Source organism: Acipenser ruthenus, chromosome 40 (genome assembly GCF_902713425.1).
Source record: "Acipenser ruthenus chromosome 40, fAciRut3.2 maternal haplotype, whole genome shotgun sequence".
NCBI lineage: Eukaryota > Metazoa > Chordata > Actinopteri > Acipenseriformes > Acipenseridae > Acipenser > Acipenser ruthenus.
This window is the reverse complement of record NC_081228.1, coordinates 7576645-7597331: the sequence shown is the minus strand read 5'-3', so window position 1 is coordinate 7597331 and position 20687 is coordinate 7576645. Positions and strand designations below refer to the sequence as shown.

Below are 20687 nucleotides of genomic sequence, written 5' to 3'. Positions count from 1 at the left end.
TTATATTAAATATATTTCATTGCAATGTGACTCAGTTTATATTAAATATATTTCATTGCAATGTGACTGACTTTATATTAAATATATTTCATTGCAATGTGACTGACTTTATATTAAATATATTTCATTGTAATGTGACTCAGTTTATATTAAATATATTTCATTGCAATGTGACTCTGAGTTTATATTAAATATATTTCATTGCAATGTGACTCAGTTTATATTAAATATATTTCATTGCAATGTGACTCAGTTTATATTAAATATATTTCATTGCAATGTGACTCAGTTTATATTAAATATATTTCATTGCAATCTGACTGACTTTATATTAAATATATTTCATTGCAATGTGACTCAGTTTATATTAAATATATTTCATTGCAATCTGACTCAGTTTATATTGTCCTCAGTCAGTCAGTAAACAGACACATCAGGAGAGAAGAGGACGGATGAGCAGAAAGGTAAGTGAAACCCTGTTTCATTGTAAATGATTCACTCTTGTGTTTGTTTAACAGGGTAACACAGAGTGACCGCGAGGTTGCACAGGAACATTTTCATTGCATTGACTGGAGAGCAGGTGAGAACATTTAGCAGACACGAGAGTAACAGCAGTTTGAAGGGTTTGGTTCCTTTTTTATTTTGAAATACATTTGAATAGTTAGTTACAAATAAATGGGTTCACAAACAGAACAGTGATGTCACAGGGAGAGTTCCGCGGACACAAGAGACACCAAATCAATTGCTCACATCTGCACCCAATCCTCTACTAGCTCCTGAATCCCAGGGAGCGGGGTCACTGTGTGTCGTGAAAAGACAGGGCTTGATGTGACATTCCCAGTGGGTGCAGGGCTGCTCGCTCTCGCCCCCCCAGGCAGGGGGTTGTGTAGGGGGGGTATCTGTAGGAGGAAGGGCTCAGAGGGAGAGGGGCAGCTAGAAAAGCCTGAGAGGAGACACTAGAGGTGGGCAAATCCAGGGGCAAACCTTGACCAAGCGAATCCAAACAGGAGCCTGGAGATGGGCCTGTGTGAAGGAAGAGAGAGCAAGTGAGAGAGAGAGACAGTGTGTGAGTGTGTGTGTGTGTGTGTGTGTGTGTGTGTGTGTGTGCGTGAGAGAGACAGTGTGTATGTGTGTGTGTGTGTGTGTGTGTGTGTGTGTGTGTGTGCGTGAGAGAGACAGTGTGTGTGTGTGTGTGTGTGTGTGTGTGTGTGTGCGTGAGAGAGACAGTGTGTGTGTGTGTGTGTGTGTCAGTGTGTGTGTGTGTGTGTGTGTGTGTGTGTGTGTGTGAGAGAGAGAGACAGTGTGTGTGTGTGTGTGTGTGTGAGAGAGAGAGAGAGAGAGACAGTGTGTGTGTGTGTGTGTGTGAGAGAGAGAGACAGTGTGTGTGTGTGTGTGTGTGTGTGTGTGTGAGAGAGAGACAGTGTGTGTGTGTGTGTGTGTGAGAGAGAGAGAGAGACAGTGTGTGTGTGTGTGTGTGTGTGTGTGTGTGTGTGTGTGTGTGTGTGTGAGAGAGAGAGATATGAAATGTTGGATATTTGATATCTATTAATAAGTAGCAGGGTCCGTACTTAGGACCCAGAGTTTGGAAATCGTGTATAATATTGATGTAATCATCCTGCAGGAGATATGGACCCGTGCCGCTGTGTCTACCCGCTGTCCTATTGGCTACAAGGAACTAGTGGCTCCCTCCCTGAAAAATGCCCAAGTCAAGAGTGGCAGAGACTCAGGCGGCATAATCGTGTGATACAAAGAGCAGCTCAAAAACTCCATCTCCCCAGTAAAGAGAGGGGACTCCCACACAGGGCACAAAATCAAAGGAGAAACCCTCTCATCCCAACTTCACACACATTGTGTCATGCCACCCTCCGATTCACCTTACTATAAAGAGATATGCTTTGATAATCAGAGATATCCCACTTCAAACAGTGGGCATTGTGCTGCTGTGTGGAGATGCCGGAACAGGCAGAGAGATGGACTGCATCAGTACAGAGGGGAACAGAGCCCTGTGTACCCCCCCCCCCACACACACACACCCACCCACCCCCCCACATCTCCACACAGAGGCCATGACAGTGTGGTGAAGAAGAGCAGAAACGGTTAGTGCTTCTCTGTGAAGGCCTGGGTCATGGTCAATGGCAGGACTAGAGGGGATTCTCTGGGCAGATACACATACAGCTCTGTTAGGTAGCAGTGTGCTAGACTACGCCATCACAGACAGGTACCCTCAATCTATTAATGCTTTTATAGTCAGGCAACAAACACCCCTGTCAGACCACAATAAGAAAGAAAGAAAGAAAGAAAGAAAGAAAGAAAGAAAGAAAGGAAGGAAGGAAGGAAGGAAGGAAGGAAGGAGGGGGACAGACAGTGTGAGAGAATGAGAGATAATGATAGATAGAGGGTAGAGAGAGTGAAGCAGCTCAATGTGAGAATTGCAGTAAGAGGGAATCGCATTTTAAGATAAAGGACTGGAGAGATGGGAGAGGCTTGTGTGGCAGGTTCTCACCCGGGTGCTGCTGCTTGCTGTGGGGGCCTCCCCTTGGCCGGCAGTAGGGGATGGTCAGGGGCAGATTGCTGTTCCTGTTAGACCTTCAAAATAAAACACACACTGTTAACCCACGCCTCTATCTGCTAGCTATTCTACACAGTAACACACACACTGTTAACCCACGCCTCTATCTGCTAGCTATTCTACACAGTAACACACACACTGTTAACCCACGCCTCTATCTGCTAGCTATTCTACACAGTAACACACACACTGTTAACCCACGCCTCTATCTGCTAGCTATTCTACACAGTAACACACACACTGTTAACCCACACCTCTATCTGTCTGCTAGCTATTCTACACAGTAACACACACACTGTTAACCCACGCCTCTATCTGCTAGCTATTCTACACAGTAACACACACACTGTTAACCCACGCCTCTATCTGTCTGCTAGCTATTCTACACAGTAACACACACACTGTTAACCCACGCCTCTATCTGTCTGCTAGCTATTCTACACAGTAACACACACACTGTTAACCCACGCCTCTATCTGCTAGCTATTCTACACAGTAACACACACACTGTTAACCCACGCCTCTATCTGCTAGCTATTCTACACAGTAACACACACACTGTTAACCCACACCTCTATCTGCTAGCTATTCTACACAGTAACACACACACTGTTAACCCACACCTCTATCTGCTAGCTATTCTACACAGTAACACACACACTGTTAACCCACGCCTCTATCTGCTAGCTATTCTACACAGTAACACACACACTGTTAACCCACACCTCTATCTGTCTGCTAGCTATTCTACACAGTAACACACACACTGTTAACCCACGCCTCTATCTGTCTGCTAGCTATTCTACACAGTAACACACACACTGTTAACCCACGCCTCTATCTGTCTGCTAGCTATTCTACACAGTAACACACACACTGTTAACCCACGCCTCTATCTGTCTGCTAGCTATTCTACACAGTAACACACACACTGTTAACCCACACCTCTATCTCTCTGCTAGCTATTCTACACAGTAACACACACACTGTTAACCCACGCCTCTCTCTGCTAGCTATTCTACACAGTAACACACACACTGTTAACCCACGCCTCTATCTGTCTGCTAGTTATTCTACATAGTAACACACACACTGTTAACCCACGCCTCTCTCTGCTAGCTATTCTACACAGTAACACACACACTGTTAACCCACGCCTCTCTCTGCTAGCTATTCTACACAGTAACACACACACTGTTAACCCACGCCTCTATCTGCTAGCTATTCTACACAGTAACACACACACTGTTAACCCACGCCTCTATCTCTCTGCTAGCTATTCTACACAGTAACACACACACTGTTAACCCACGTCTCTATCTGCTAGCTATTCTACACAGTAACACACACACTGTTAACCCACACCTCTATCTGCTAGCTATTCTACACAGTAACACACACACTGTTAACCCACGCCTCTATCTGTCTGCTAGCTATTCTACACAGTAACACACACACTGTTAACCCACACCTCTATCTGTCTGCTAGCTATTCTACACAGTAACACACACACTGTTAACCCACGCCTCTATCTGTCTGCTAGCTATTCTACACAGTAACACACACACTGTTAACCCACGCCTCTATCTGTCTGCTAGCTATTCTACACAGTAACTGTTAACCCACGCCTCTATCTGTCTGCTAGCTATTCTACACAGTAACACACACACTGTTAACCCACACCTCTATCTCTCTGCTAGCTATTCTACACAGTAACACACACACTGTTAACCCACGCCTCTCTCTGCTAGCTATTCTACACAGTAACACACACACTGTTAACCCACACCTCTATCTGTCTGCTAGCTATTCTACACAGTAACACACACACTGTTAACCCACGCCTCTATCTGTCTGCTAGTTATTCTACATAGTAACACACACACTGTTAACCCACGCCTCTCTCTGCTAGCTATTCTACACAGTAACACACACACTGTTAACCCACGCCTCTATCTGCTAGCTATTCTACACAGTAACACACACACTGTTAACCCACGCCTCTATCTGCTAGCTATTCTACACAGTAACACACACACTGTTAACCCACGCCTCTATCTGTCTGCTAGCTATTCTACACAGTAACACACACACTGTTAACCCACGCCTCTATCTGCTAGCTATTCTACACAGTAACACACACACTGTTAACCCACGCCTCTATCTGTCTGCTAGCTATTCTACACAGTAACACACACACTGTTAACCCACGCCTCTATCTGCTAGCTATTCTACACAGTAACACACACACTGTTAACCCACACCTCTATCTGCTAGCTATTCTACACAGTAACACACACACTGTTAACCCACGCCTCTATCTCTCTGCTAGCTATTCTACACAGTAACACACACACTGTTAACCCACGCCTCTCTCTGCTAGCTATTCTACACAGTAACACACACACTGTTAACCCACGCCTCTATCTGTCTGCTAGCTATTCTACACAGTAACACACACACTGTTAACCCACGCCTCTATCTGCTAGCTATTCTACACAGTAACACACACACTGTTAACCCACGCCTCTATCTCTCTGCTAGCTCGGCTGCACTGTTGCTCATGGAGCTGTGGGATTCTAATGAATGCAAAGTTTTCATTCTTTGTGGTTTATAATGAACTCACCAGTCGGGGTCACACTCTCGGAAGCCCTTGGCAAAGGGGTTACTGGCGATCTTTAACTGGGTGATCTGGAAGAGGGAAAAACACAATATTTGAACCTGGTGCAGTGTGACTCTGGGTGTGACATGTACATTATAGTGCAGTGTGACTCTGGGTGTGACATGTACATTATAGTGCAGTGTGACTCTGGGTGTGACATGTACATTATAGTGCAGTGTGACTCTGGGTGTGATATGTATGGTAGTCTATTGGTTATTGCAGTGTCTATTCGTTATTGCAGTGTCTGTTGGCTGTTGCAGTGTCTGTTGGCTGTTGCAGTGTCTGTTGCAGTGTCTGTTGGCTGTTGCAGTGTCTGTTGGTTATTGCAGTGTTTATTGCAGTGTCTGTTGGCTGTTGCAGTGTCTGTTGGCTGTTGCAGTGTGTTCAGGGACAGTGCGTACTCTGTGGTTCTGGTAGGCGGTCACAGCAGTGAATCTCGTCTCCTCGAACAGGAATGATTTGAAGTTTTCCTCGGCATACCGCTCGCTGTTTTTACGAGGATCCACATAGACCACGTGAAAGCGTGGCTGGTAGCGATGCATGGAGTTCAGGATGATCTGAGGGAAGGAGGGTGGAGATGTATTACCCATTGATACTCAGAGCTGAAGGAGGGTGGAGATGTATTACCCATTGATACTCAGAGCTGAAGGAGGGTGGGGATGTATTACCCATTGATACTCAGAGCTGAAGGAGGGTGGAGATGTATTACCCATTGATACTCAGAGCTGAAGGAGGGTGGAGATGTATTACCCATTGATACTCAGAGCTGAAGGAGGGTGGAGATGTATTACCATTGATACTCAGAGCTGAAGGAGGGTGGAGATGTCTTACCATTGATACTCAGAGCTGAAGGAGGGTGGAGATGTATTACCCATTGATACTCAGAGCTGAAGGAGGGTGGAGATGTATTACCATTGATACTCAGAGCTGAATGAGGGTGGAGATGTATTACCCATTGATACTCAGAGCTGAAGGAGGGTGGAGATGTATTACCCATTGATACTCAGAGCTGAAGGAGGGTGGAGATGTATTACCATTGATACTCAGAGCTGAAGGAGGGTGGAGATGTATTACCCATTGATACTCAGAGCTGAAGGAGGGTGGAGATGTATTACCCATTGATACTCAGAGCTGAAGGAGGGTGGGGATGTATTACCCATTGATACTCAGAGCTGAAGGAGGGTGGAGATGTATTACCATTGATACTCAGAGCTGAAGGAGGGTGGAGATGTATTACCATTGTTACTCAGAGCTGAATGAGGGTGGAGATGTATTACCATTGATACTCAGAGCTGAAGGAGGGTGGGGATGTATTACCCATTGATACTCAGAGCTGAAGGAGGGTGGAGATGTATTACCCATTGATACTCAGAGCTGAAGGAGGGTGGGGATGTATTACCATTGATACTCAGAGCTGAAGGAGGGTGGAGATGTATTACCCATTGATACTCAGAGCTGAAGGAGGGTGGGGATGTATTACCATTGATACTCAGAGCTGAAGGAGGGTGGGGATGTATTACCCGTTGATACTCAGAGCTGAAGGAGGGTGGAGATGTATTACCATTGATACTCAGAGCTGAAGGAGGGTGGGGATGTATTACCCATTGATACTCAGAGCTGAAGGAGGGTGGAGATGTATTACCCATTGATACTCAGAGCTGAAGGAGGGTGGAGATGTATTACCATTGATACTCAGAGCTGAAGGAGGGTGGAGATGTATTACCATTGTTACTCAGAGCTGAATGAGGGTGGAGATGTATTACCATTGATACTCAGAGCTGAAGGAGGGTGGGGATGTATTACCCATTGATACTCAGAGCTGAAGGAGGGTGGAGATGTATTACCCATTGATACTCAGAGCTGAAGGAGGGTGGGGATGTATTACCATTGATACTCAGAGCTGAAGGAGGGTGGAGATGTATTACCCATTGATACTCAGAGCTGAAGGAGGGTGGAGATGTATTACCCATTGATACTCAGAGCTGAAGGAGGGTGGGGATGTATTACCCATTGATACTCAGAGCTGAAGGAGGGTGGAGATGTATTACCATTGATACTCAGAGCTGAAGGAGGGTGGGGATGTATTACCCATTGATACTCAGAGCTGAAGGAGGGTGGAGATGTATTACCCATTGATACTCAGAGCTGAATGAGGGTGGAGATGTATTACCATTGATACTCAGAGCTGAAGGAGGGTGGAGATGTCTTACCCATTGATACTCAGAGCTGAAGGAGGGTGGGGATGTATTACCATTGATACTCAGAGCTGAAGGAGGGTGGAGATGTATTACCATTGATACTCAGAGCTGAAGGAGGGTGGAGATGTATTACCATTGATACTCAGAGCTGAAGGAGGGTGGAGATGTCTTACCCATTGATACTCAGAGCTGAAGGAGGGTGGGGATGTATTACCCATTGATACTCAGAGCTGAAGGAGGGTGGGGATGTATTACCCATTGATACTCAGAGCTGAAGGAGGGTGGAGATGTATTACCCATTGATACTCAGAGCTGAAGGAGGGTGGAGATGTATTACCCATTGATACTCAGAGCTGAAGGAGGGTGGGGATGTATTACCCATTGATACTCAGAGCTGAAGGAGGGTGGAGATGTATTACCCATTGATACTCAGAGCTGAAGGAGGGTGGAGATGTATTACCCATTGATACTCAGAGCTGAAGGAGGGTGGGGATGTATTACCCATTGATACTCAGAGCTGAAGGAGGGTGGAGATGTATTACCCATTGATACTCAGAGCTGAAGGAGGGTGGAGATGTATTACCCATTGATACTCAGAGCTGAAGGAGGGTGGAGATGTATTACCCATTGATACTCAGAGCTGAAGGAGGGTGGAGATGTATTACCATTGATACTCAGAGCTGAAGGAGGGTGGAGATGTCTTACCATTGATACTCAGAGCTGAAGGAGGGTGGAGATGTATTACCCATTGATACTCAGAGCTGAATGAGGGTGGAGATGTATTACCCATTGATACTCAGAGCTGAAGGAGGGTGGAGATGTATTACCCATTGATACTCAGAGCTGAAGGAGGGTGGAGATGTATTACCCATTGATACTCAGAGCTGAAGGAGGGTGGAGATGTATTACCCATTGATACTCAGAGCTGAAGGAGGGTGGAGATGTCTTACCATTGATACTCAGAGCTGAAGGAGGGTGGAGATGTATTACCCATTGATACTCAGAGCTGAAGGAGGGTGGAGATGTCTTACCATTGATACTCAGAGCTGAAGGAGGGTGGAGATGTATTACCATTGATACTCAGAGCTGAAGGAAGGAGGGTGGAGATGTCTTACCATTGATACTCAGAGCTGAAGGAGGGTGGAGATGTATTACCCATTGATACTCAGAGCTGAAGGAGGGTGGGGATGTATTACCCATTGATACTCAGAGCTGAAGGAGGGTGGGGATGTATTACCCGTTGATACTCAGAGCTGAAGGAGGGTGGAGATGTATTACCCATTGATACTCAGAGCTGAAGGAGGGTGGAGATGTATTACCCATTGATACTCAGAGCTGAAGGAGGGTGGAGATGTATTACCATTGATACTCAGAGCTGAAGGAAGGAGGGTGGAGATTTCTTACACATGATGCTCAGCTCTCACAATATGCATTAAATTGAGGTGGGTGTGTTATTGAAGTAATTAAAACAAACCCTGCAATGACTTTTTACATATACTGCACAGAACAAAGATTAAGAGACATAACAGCTTTCATAGATCTGCACAGCAGTGAAGTGGTTTGGGATCCGTGGTTGTGTAACCCTGTAGTGAATGGGAGTGAGTCTGTGTGATGATAGGGAGACAGTCCTGTAGTGTGTGTGCGTGTCGGTGTCTGTGCTCTGTCACTCGTGTGTCCGTGTCTGTGTAATGATAGGGAGACAGTCCTGTAGTGTGTGTGTGTGTCGGTGTGTGTGTGCTCTGTCACTCGTGTGTCCGTGTCTGTGTAATGATAGGGAGACAGTCCTGTAGTGTGTGTGTGTGTCGGTGTCTGTGCTCTCTCACTCGTGTGTCCGTGTCTGTGTGATGATAGGGAGACAGTCCTGTAGTGTGTGTGCGTGTCAGTGTGTGTGTTCTCTCACTCGTGTGTCCGTGTCTGTGTAATGATAGGGAGACAGTCCTGTAGTGTGTGTGTGTGTCGGTGTGTGTGTTCTCTCACTCGTGTGTCCGTGTCTGTGTGATGATAGGGAGACAGTCCTGTAGTGTGTGTGTGTGTCGGTGTGTGTGTTCTCTCACTCGTGTGTCCGTGTCTGTGTAATGATAGGGAGACAGTCCTGTAGTGTGTGTGTGTGTCGGTGTCTGTGCTCTCTCAGTCGTGTGTCCGTGTCTGTGTAATGATAGGGAGACAGTCCTGTAGTGTGTGTGTGTGTCGGTGTGTGTGCTCTCTCACTCGTGTGTCCGTGTCTGTGTAATGATAGGGAGACAGTCCTGTAGTGTGTGTGTGTGTCGGTGTCTGTGCTCTGTCACTCGTGTGTCCGTGTCTGTGTAATGATAGGGAGACAGTCCTGTAGTGTGTGTGTGTGTCGGTGTGTGTGTTCTCTCACTCGTGTGTCCGTGTCTGTGTAATGATAGGGAGACAGTCCTGTAGTGTGTGTGTGTGTCGGTGTGTGTGCTCTCTCACTCGTGTGTCCGTGTCTGTGTAATGATAGGGAGACAGTCCTGTAGTGTGTGTGTGTGTCGGTGTGTGTGTGCTCTCTCACTCGTGTGTCCGTGTCTGTGTGATGATAGGGAGACAGTCCTGTAGTGTGTGTGCGTGTCGGTGTGTGTGTTCTCTCACTCGTGTGTCCGTGTCTGTGTAATGATAGGGAGACAGTCCTGTAGTGTGTGTGTGTGTCGGTGTGTGTGTTCTCTCACTCGTGTGTCCGTGTCTGTGTAATGATAGGGAGACAGTCCTGTAGTGTGTGTGTGTGTCGGTGTGTGTGTTCTCTCACTCGTGTGTCCGTGTCTGTGTGATGATAGGGAGACAGTCCTGTAGTGTGTGTGTGTGTCGGTGTGTGTGTTCTCTCACTCGTGTGTCCGTGTCTGTGTGATGATAGGGAGACAGTCCTGTAGTGTGTGTGTGTGTCGGTGTGTGTGTGCTCTCTCACTCGTGTGTCCGTGTCTGTGTGATGATAGGGAGACAGTCCTGTAGTGTGTGTGCGTGTCGGTGTGTGTGTTCTCTCACTCGTGTGTCCGTGTCTGTGTAATGATAGGGAGACAGTCCTGTAGTGTGTGTGTGTGTCGTGTCTGTGCTCTCTCACTCGTGTGTCCGTGTCTGTGTGATGATAGGGAGACAGTCCTGTAGTGTGTGTGTGTGTCGGTGTCTGTGCTCTCTCACTCGTGTGTCCGTGTCTGTGTAATGATAGGGAGACAGTCCTGTAGTGTGTGTGTGTGTCGGTGTGTGTGTTCTCTCACTCGTGTGTCCGTGTCTGTGTAATGATAGGGAGACAGTCCTGTAGTGTGTGTGTGTGTCGGTGTCTGTGCTCTCTCACTCGTGTGTCCGTGTCTGTGTAATGATAGGGAGACAGTCCTGTAGTGTGTGTGTGTGTCGGTGTGTGTGCTCTCTCACTCGTGTGTCCGTGTCTGTGTAATGATAGGGAGACAGTCCTGTAGTGTGTGTGTGTGTCGGTGTGTGTGCTCTCTCACTCGTGTGTCCGTGTCTGTGTGATGATAGGGAGACAGTCCTGTAGTGTGTGTGTGTGTCGGTGTGTGTGCTCTCTCACTCGTGTGTCCGTGTCTGTGTAATGATAGGGAGACAGTCCTGTAGTGTGTGTGCTCTCTCACTCGTGTGTCCGTGTCTGTGTAATGATAGGGAGACAGTCCTGTAGTGTGTGTGTGTGTCGGTGTGTGTGTTCTCTCACTCGTGTGTCCGTGTCTGTGTAATGCTAGGGAGACAGTCCTGTAGTGTGTGTGTGTGTCGGTGTGTGTGTTCTCTCACTCGTGTGTCCGTGTCTGTGTAATGATAGGGAGACAGTCCTGTAGTGTGTGTGTGTGTCGGTGTGTGTGCTCTCTCACTCGTGTGTCCGTGTCTGTGTAATGATAGGGAGACAGTCCTGTAGTGTGTGTGCTCTCTCACTCGTGTGTCCGTGTCTGTGTAATGATAGGGAGACAGTCCTGTAGTGTGTGTGTGTGTCGGTGTGTGTGTTCTCTCACTCGTGTGTCCGTGTCTGTGTAATGATAGGGAGACAGTCCTGTAGTGTGTGTGTGTGTCGGTGTGTGTGCTCTCTCACTCGTGTGTCCGTGTCTGTGTAATGATAGGGAGACAGTCCTGTAGTGTGTGTGCTCTCTCACTCGTGTGTCCGTGTCTGTGTAATGATAGGGAGACAGTCCTGTAGTGTGTGTGTGTGTCGGTGTGTGTGTTCTCTCACTCGTGTGTCCGTGTCTGTGTGATGATAGGGAGACAGTCCTGTAGTGTGTGTGCGTGTCGTGTCTGTGCTCTCTCACTCGTGTGTCCGTGTCTGTGTAATGATAGGGAGACAGTCCTGTAGTGTGTGTGTGTGTCGGTGTGTGTGCTCTCTCACTCGTGTGTCCGTGTCTGTGTAATGATAGGGAGACAGTCCTGTAGTGTGTGTGTGTGTCGGTGTGTGTGCTCTCTCACTCGTGTGTCCGTGTCTGTGTAATGATAGGGAGACAGTCCTGTAGTGTGTGTGCTCTCTCACTCGTGTGTCCGTGTCTGTGTAATGATAGGGAAACAGTCCTGTAGTGTGTGTGTGTGTCGGTGTGTGTGTTCTCTCACTCGTGTGTCCGTGTCTGTGTGATGATAGGGAGACAGTCCTGTAGTGTGTGTGCGTGTCGTGTCTGTGCTCTCTCACTCGTGTGTCCGTGTCTGTGTAATGATAGGGAGACAGTCCTGTAGTGTGTGTGTGTGTCGGTGTGTGTGCTCTCTCACTCGTGTGTCCGTGTCTGTGTAATGATAGGGAGACAGTCCTGTAGTGTGTGTGCTCTCTCACTCGTGTGTCCGTGTCTGTGTAATGATAGGGAGACAGTCCTGTAGTGTGTGTGTGTGTCGGTGTGTGTGTTCTCTCACTCGTGTGTCCGTGTCTGTGTAATGATAGGGAGACAGTCCTGTAGTGTGTGTGTGTGTCGGTGTGTGTGCTCTCTCACTCGTGTGTCCGTGTCTGTGTAATGATAGGGAGACAGTCCTGTAGTGTGTGTGCTCTCTCACTCGTGTGTCCGTGTCTGTGTAATGATAGGGAGACAGTCCTGTAGTGTGTGTGTGTGTCGGTGTGTGTGTTCTCTCACTCGTGTGTCCGTGTCTGTGTGATGATAGGGAGACAGTCCTGTAGTATGTGTGCGTGTCGTGTCTGTGCTCTCTCACTCGTGTGTCCGTGTCTGTGTAATGATAGGGAGACAGTCCTGTAGTGTGTGTGTGTGTCGGTGTGTGTGCTCTCTCACTCGTGTGTCCGTGTCTGTGTAATGATAGGGAGACAGTCCTGTAGTGTGTGTGTGTGTCGGTGTGTGTGCTCTCTCACTCGTGTGTCCGTGTCTGTGTAATGATAGGGAGACAGTCCTGTAGTGTGTGTGTGTGTCGGTGTGTGTGCTCTCTCACTCGTGTGTCCGTGTCTGTGTAATGATAGGGAGGCAGTCCTGTAGTGTGTGTGCGTGTCGGTGTGTGTGTTCTCTCACTCGTGTGTCCGTGTCAGTGTAATGATAGGGAGACAGTCCTGTAGTGTGTGTGTGTGTCGGTGTGTGTGTGCTCTCTCACTCGTGTGTCCGTGTCTGTGTGATGATAGGGAGACAGTCCGGTAGTGTGTGTGTGTGTCGGTGTGTGTGTGCTCTCTCACTCGTGTGTCCGTGTCTGTGTGATGATAGGGAGACAGTCCTGTAGTGTGTGTGCGTGTCGGTGTGTGTGTTCTCTCACTCGTGTGTCCGTGTCTGTGTATTGATAGGGAGACAGTCCTGTAGTGTGTGTGTGTGTCGTGTCTGTGCTCTCTCACTCGTGTGTCCGTGTCTGTGTAATGATAGGGAGACAGTCCGGTAGTGTGTGTGTGTGTCGGTGTGTGTGTGCTCTGTCACTCGTGTGTCCGTGTCTGTGTGATGATAGGGAGACAGTCCTGTAGTGTGTGTGTGTGTCGGTGTGTGTGCTCTCTCACTCGTGTGTCCGTGTCTGTGTAATGATAGGGAGACAGTCCTGTAGTGTGTGTGTGTGTCGGTGTGTGTGCTCTCTCACTCGTGTGTCCGTGTCTGTGTGATGATAGGGAGACAGTCCTGTAGTGTGTGTGCATGTCGGTGTGTGTGCTCTCTCACTCGTGTGTCCGTGTCTGTGTGATGATAGGGAGACAGTCCTGTAGTGTGTGTGTGTGTCGTGTCTGTGCTCTCTCACTCGTGTGTCCGTGTCTGTGTAATGATAGGGAGACAGTCCTGTAGTGTGTGTGTGTGTCGGTGTGTGTGCTCTCTCACTCGTGTGTCCGTGTCTGTGTAATGATAGGGAGACAGTCCTGTAGTGTGTGTGTGTGTCGGTGTCTGTGCTCTGTCACTCGTGTGTCCGTGTCTGTGTAATGATAGGGAGACAGTCCGGTAGTGTGTGTGTGTGTCGGTGTGTGTGTGCTCTCTCACTCGTGTGTCCGTGTCTGTGTAATGATAGGGAGACAGTCCTGTAGTGTGTGTGTGTGTCGGTGTGTGTGTTCTCTCACTCGTGTGTCCGTGTCTGTGTAATGATAGGGAGACAGTCCTGTAGTGTGTGTGTGTGTCGGTGTGTGTGTTCTCTCACTCGTGTGTCCGTGTCTGTGTAATGATAGGGAGACAGTCCTGTAGTGTGTGTGTGTGTCGTGTCTGTGCTCTCTCACTCGTGTGTCCGTGTCTGTGTAATGATAGGGAGACAGTCCTGTAGTGTGTGTGTGTGTCGTGTCTGTGCTCTCTCACTCGTGTGTCCGTGTCTGTGTAATGATAGGGAGACAGTCCTGTAGTGTGTGTGTGTGTCGGTGTGTGTGCTCTCTCACTCGTGTGTCCGTGTCTGTGTGATGATAGGGAGACAGTCCTGTAGTGTGTGTGTGTGTCGGTGTGTGTGCTCTCTCACTCGTGTGTCCGTGTCTGTGTGATGATAGGGAGACAGTCCTGTAGTGTGTGTGTGTGTCGGTGTGTGTGCTCTCTCACTCGTGTGTCCGTGTCTGTGTGATGATAGGGAGACAGTCCTGTAGTGTGTGTGTGTGTCGGTGTGTGTGTTCTCTCACTCGTGTGTCCGTGTCTGTGTAATGATAGGGAGACAGTCCTGTAGTGTGTGTGTGTGTCGGTGTCTGTGCTCTGTCACTCGTGTGTCCGTGTCTGTGTAATGATAGGGAGACAGTCCTGTAGTGTGTGTGTGTGTCGGTGTCTGTGCTCTCTCACTCGTGTGTCCGTGTCTGTGTAATGATAGGGAGACAGTCCTGTAGTGTGTGTGTGTGTCGGTGTGTGTGCTCTCTCACTCGTGTGTCCGTGTCTGTGTAATGATAGGGAGACAGTCCTGTAGTGTGTGTGTGTGTCGGTGTGTGTGCTCTCTCACTCGTGTGTCCGTGTCTGTGTAATGATAGGGAGACAGTCCTGTAGTGTGTGTGCGTGTCGGTGTGTGTGCTCTCTCACTCGTGTGTCCGTGTCTGTGTGATGATAGGGAGACAGTCCTGTAGTGTGTGTGTGTGTCGGTGTGTGTGTTCTCTCACTCGTGTGTCCGTGTCTGTGTAATGATAGGGAGACAGTCCTGTAGTGTGTGTGTGTGTCGGTGTCTGTGCTCTCTCACTCGTGTGTCCGTGTCTGTGTAATGATAGGGAGACAGTCCGGTAGTGTGTGTGTGTGTCGGTGTGTGTGCTCTCTCACTCGTGTGTCCGTGTCTGTGTGATGATAGGGAGACAGTCCTGTAGTGTGTGTGTGTGTCGGTGTGTGTGTTCTCTCACTCGTGTGTCCGTGTCTGTGTAATGATAGGGAGACAGTCCTGTAGTGTGTGTTCGTGTCGGTGTCTGTGCTCTGTCACTCGTGTGTCCGTGTCTGTGTAATGATAGGGAGACAGTCCTGTAGTGTGTGTGTGTGTCGGTGTGTGTGTGCTCTCTCACTCGTGTGTCCGTGTCTGTGTAATGATAGGGAGACAGTCCTGTAGTGTGTGTGTGTGTCGTGTCTGTGCTCTCTCACTCGTGTGTCCGTGTCTGTGTAATGATAGGGAGACAGTCCTGTAGTGTGTGTGTGTGTCGGTGTGTGTGCTCTCTCACTCGTGTGTCCGTGTCTGTGTAATGATAGGGAGACAGTCCTGTAGTGTGTGTGTGTGTCGGTGTCTGTGCTCTGTCACTCGTGTGTCCGTGTCTGTGTAATGATAGGGAGACAGTCCTGTAGTGTGTGTGTGTGTCGGTGTGTGTGCTCTCTCACTCGTGTGTCCGTGTCTGTGTAATGATAGGGAGACAGTCCTGTAGTGTGTGTGCTCTCTCACTCGTGTGTCCGTGTCTGTGTAATGATAGGGAGACAGTCCTGTAGTGTGTGTGTGTGTCGGTGTGTGTGCTCTCTCACTCGTGTGTCCGTGTCTGTGTGATGATAGGGAGACAGTCCTGTAGTGTGTGTGCGTGTCGGTGTGTGTGTTCTCTCACTCGTGTGTCCGTGTCTGTGTGATGATAGGGAGACAGTCCTGTAGTGTGTGTGTGTGTCGTGTCTGTGCTCTCTCACTCGTGTGTCCGTGTCTGTGTGATGATAGGGAGACAGTCCTGTAGTGTGTGTGTGTGTCGGTGTGTGTGCTCTCTCACTCGTGTGTCCGTGTCTGTGTAATGATAGGGAGACAGTCCTGTAGTGTGTGTGCGTGTCAGTGTCTGTGCTCTCTCACTCACGTGTCCGTTGTCATCCAGCAGGTTGTTGGTGAGTTTGAGCTTATCGAAGGAGACAATCTGCTTCATCCACTGAGCACCTTTCGCAGGGGAGTCGGGGTGGAAGTGCACTCGGCCCGGGGCAGCAGGGTCAGCCTTGCCAGCAACCAGCCAGGAGGAGCTGTGGAACGCATACCTGAGAGAGAGAGAGGGGGAGTAATGAGTCTCACCTGTATCTCTCATCTTCACAGTACCTCTCACCTGTAGAGTTTCTCACCTGTATCTCTCACCTTCACAGTACCTCTCACCTGTAGAGTTTCTCACCTGTATCTCTCACCTCTACAGTACTTCTCACCTGTAGAGTTTCTCACCTGTATCTCTCACCTCTACAGTACCTCTCATCTGTAGAGTTTCTCACCTGTATCTCTCACCTTCACAGTACCTCTCACCTGTAGAGTTTCTCACCTGTATCTCTCACCTTCACAGTACCTCTCACCTGTAGAGTTTCTCACCTGTATCTCTCACCTTCACAGTACCTCTCACCTGTAGAGTTTCTCACCTGTATCTCTCACCTTCACAGTACCTCTCACCTGTAGAGTTTCTCACCTGTATCTCTCACCTTTACAGTACCTCTCACCTGTAGAGTTTCTCACCTGTATCTTTTGTCATCGAGGGGGTTGAAGTCCATCAGCAGCACGTAGTCAGACGCTGGGTCCATCCCGAGAATCTTCACTTGGTATGTTGGGAACATGCGCCTGCGGCTCACAAACAAAACCAAACTTAAGTGCTGTAGAGTCTCACAATCACGTTCAGATTTGCACTAAAATATAATTCCCTGGTGCCACTGCATCCATTTCCAGAATTTAGCACTGTGCAGAAAACCCTATTTAAATGTATGGTGGTTTTAACTGCTGCCACCTCAGTCTTTGAGTAGGATAAGCATGCTCGTACTAGTATAGCAGCAGTAGGAAGTTATTGTAAGTCCCCGAGACTACTGTTTGGTGTATGGGCTCTGTGAGCAGAATGCCTTGTCTCTGTGACCCTGGGGAGCGTGCCCTCACCTGCCTGCCTTGTCTCTGTGACCCTGGGGAGCGTGCCCTCACCTGCCTGCCTTGTCTCTGTGACCCTGGGGAGCGTGCCCTCACCTGCCTGCCTTGTCTCTGTGACCCTGGGGAGCGTGCCCTCACCTGCCTGCCTTGTCTCTGTGACCCTGGGAGCGTGCCCTCACCTGCCTGCCTTGTCTCTGTGACCCTGGGGAGCATGCTCTCACCTGCCTGCCTTGTCTCTGTGACCCTGGGAGCGTGCCCTCACCTGCCTGCCTTGTCTCTGTGACCCTGGGGAGCGTGCCCTCACCTGCCTGCCTTGTCTCTGTGACCCTGGGGAGCGTGCCCTCACCTGCCTGCCTTGTCTCTGTGACCCTGGGGAGCGTGCCCTCACCTGCCTGCCTTGTCTCTGTGACCCTGGGGAGCGTGCCCTCACCTGCCTGCCTTGTCTCTGTGACCCTGGGAGCGTGCCCTCACCTGCCTGCCTTGTCTCTGTGACCCTGGGGAGCGTGCCCTCACCTGCCTGCCTTGTCTCTGTGACCCTGGGGAGCGTGCCCTCACCTGCCTGCCTTGTTTCTGTGACCCTGGGGAGCGTGCCCTCACCTGCCTGCCTTGTCTCTGTGACCCTGGGGAGCATGCCCTCACCTGCCTGCCTTGTCTCTGTGACCCTGGGGAGCGTGCCCTCACCTGCCTGCCTTGTCTCTGTGACCCTGGGAGCGTGCCCTCACCTGCCTGCCTTGTCTCTGTGACCCTGGGGAGCGTGCCCTCACCTGCCTGCCTTGTCTCTGTGACCCTGGGGAGCGGGCCCTCACCTGCCTGCCTTGTTTCTGTGACCCTGGGGAGCGTGCCCTCACCTGCCTGCCTTGTCTCTGTGACCCTGGGGAGCGTGCCCTCACCTGCCTGCCTTGTCTCTGTGACCCTGGGGAGCGTGCCCTCACCTGCCTGCCTTGTTTCTGTGACCCTGGGGAGCGTGCCCTCACCTGCCTGCCTTGTCTCTGTGACCCTGGGGAGCATGCCCTCACCTGCCTGCCTTGTCTCTGTGACCCTGGGGAGCGTGCCCTCACCTGCCTGCCTTGTCTCTGTGACCCTGGGAGCGTGCCCTCACCTGCCTGCCTTGTCTCTGTGACCCTGGGGAGCGTGCCCTCACCTGCCTGCCTTGTCTCTGTGACCCTGGGGAGCGGGCCCTCACCTGCCTGCCTTGTTTCTGTGACCCTGGGGAGCGTGCCCTCACCTGCCTGCCTTGTCTCTGTGACCCTGGGGAGCGTGCCCTCACCTGCCTGCCTTGTCTCTGTGACCCTGGGGAGCGTGCCCTCACCTGCCTGCCTTGTTTCTGTGACCCTGGGGAGCGTGCCCTCACCTGCCTGCCTTGTCTCTGTGACCCTGGGGAGCATGCCCTCACCTGCCTGCCTTGTCTCTGTGACCCTGGGGAGCGTGCCCTCACCTGCCTGCCTTGTCTCTGTGACCCTGGGAGCGTGCCCTCACCTGCCTGCCTTGTCTCTGTGACCCTGGGGAGCGTGCCCTCACCTGCCTGCCTTGTCTCTGTGACCCTGGGGAGCGGGCCCTCACCTGCCTGCCTTGTCTCTGTGACCCTGGGGAGCGTGCCCTCACCTGCCTGCCTTGGTGACAATCATCTCAGTGCCCAGCTGGTTGAACTTGTCCCAGAGCCCCTTCATCTCGAGCTGCACCCCAATACTGGTCACCTTGAGGCTCTTCCGCACGCCTCCCCCTGCCGACGCCACCCCCTGCGGCAGAGAGGCCCCGAGGGGCGGGTGACCATGCGTCTCACGAAGGGCACAGGAGTCCAGGTAGAGATCAGCATAGTGGGGTGGATTGGGAGGGTGCAGAGGGGAGTAGCAAGACACGTCTAAAGCAAGAGAAAGAGAGTCGTTCATCTATAATCACACAACAAAAAAGAGAACCTGGAATGACACTGCTTCAAAAACACAAGGACTTAACCACAGAGCTCATAATGAAAAATGTGAAGGAAAAACTGCATTGTGAGAAGCCAAAACCTTCCAGCAACACGCGGCTAGGATTACTGGAAATAAAGCTGACCCTGAGAGAGAGGACCCTATAAAACTCTAACCCCTAACAAACCAAACCGCTTGGAAAGGAAACTAACTTACAGATGAAAATACAGCATTGGGGGTGTTGTAGTTTAGTTTTGTTATAACATAGTCGTTTATCACCCTCTATAATTCCTTTAACTGACAGACACAACGGCTTCCCTTGTGGAAAGGGGTCATCCTTGCTGTAGGGCTGCCAAAAAAGTGACTTCATGTTTTGTCCCAGATAACACGCAGACAGATATTTAATAAGAAAACAGCTATTCACTCACAACCCCATGTACACCACACTTCTAAATGTACAATTGAGAAGATACCAGTTTGAACACAGGTTTCTGTTTCTCTTTGTTGCTGTCTTATTCCTATTAACTTGATGCAATGATAAATCCATTTGCCAGAGGAAAAAAATATATATAATATGTTTATTTGTTCCATTTAGTCTAGATATAAAGAATAACACATGCATATAAATTGTTGCAAATATTAAAAAAATCAGATGTGTAACTTGTTCAGACAATTTGCGTGCCTTTTAAAATAAATGAAATAGAAACACCGATTTAAAAACATGATGTTGTGATAGTAAATGCTTTGATTGTATTAGTATTATTTATTATATGCTGGTATTTTAATGAATTTAAATAAAATACTTGTTGAACTTTGTGACGTAGCAATTCGAGTCATTTAATAAAAAACAAAGCATTGTTACCCAGATACTGTAGACTGTAGTTATTATTATTATTATTATTATTATTATTATTATTATTATTATTATTATTATTATTATTATTATTCCTTACCTCCCAATTCCGTGTGAACTGAGCAGGGCTGCATTGCTCTAAGAAAAATCAAATAATCTTCCTCTTCTTCCTCTTCTTCTTCTTCTTCTTCTTTTTCTTCCTCTTCTTCTTCCTCTTCTTCTTCTTCTTCTTCTTCCTCTTCTTCTTCTTCTTCCTCTTCTTCCTCTTCTTCTTCTTCTTCCTCTTCTTCCTCTTCTTCTTCTTCTTCTTCTTCTTCTTCTTCTTCTTCTTCTTCTTCCTCTTCTTCCTCGTCTTCTTCCTCGTCTTCTTCCTCGTCTTCTTCTTCTTCAATACTTCAAATCTTTAGAATGCTTCCATGCATGAAAATCACTTGGCAGATTTGTGTGTAAATTTCTCTGCACAATATGAATACAAACAGTTTCAATAATAATAATAATAATAATAATAATAATAATAATAATAATATCTCTTTGAGTGTTGCCCAGGCTTGAGTACAGCCAGTGGTCGTAAGGTTTATTTAAAGTAAAATGTTTTTCTCAGTATGATCCAAATAATGTGTAGTCTATATAGTTTTGGACCATGAGCGATATTGAAGAAAGGTCTAGGTGCAGTTTGTATAGTAGGTGTGTGTCTGTAGTTCTAGGTTCAGTTTGTATTGTAGATGTTTCTCGTTGCGTCTGATCCTGCAGGTGCAGTTTGTATTGTAGATGTTTCTCGTTGTGTCTGATCTTGCAGGTGCAGTTTGTATTGTAGATGTGTGTCAGTGTTTCTTGGTGTCTAGTTCTAGGTTCAGTTTGTATTGTAGATGTTTCTCGTCGTGTCTGATCCTGCGGGTTCAGTTTG

The 20687-nt window shown here is 48.7% G+C and overlaps 1 protein-coding gene across 1 annotated transcript; it reads right to left on the bottom strand.

Annotated features, from left to right (window-relative positions):
- Positions 1-685: 685 nt before the first annotated feature.
- Positions 686-18912, bottom strand: LOC131708047 (T-box transcription factor TBX1-like). The gene is made up of 7 exons (XM_059009959.1): positions 18629-18912; positions 16631-16732; positions 16002-16173; positions 5633-5788; positions 5196-5260; positions 2504-2586; positions 686-1011 (listed from the first exon to the last, which is right to left on the bottom strand). Exons 1-7 carry the CDS (start codon positions 18910-18912, stop codon positions 797-799), a joined length of 1077 nt encoding a protein of 358 aa, XP_058865942.1. The 3' UTR covers positions 686-796.
- Positions 18913-20687: the final 1775 nt, after the last annotated feature.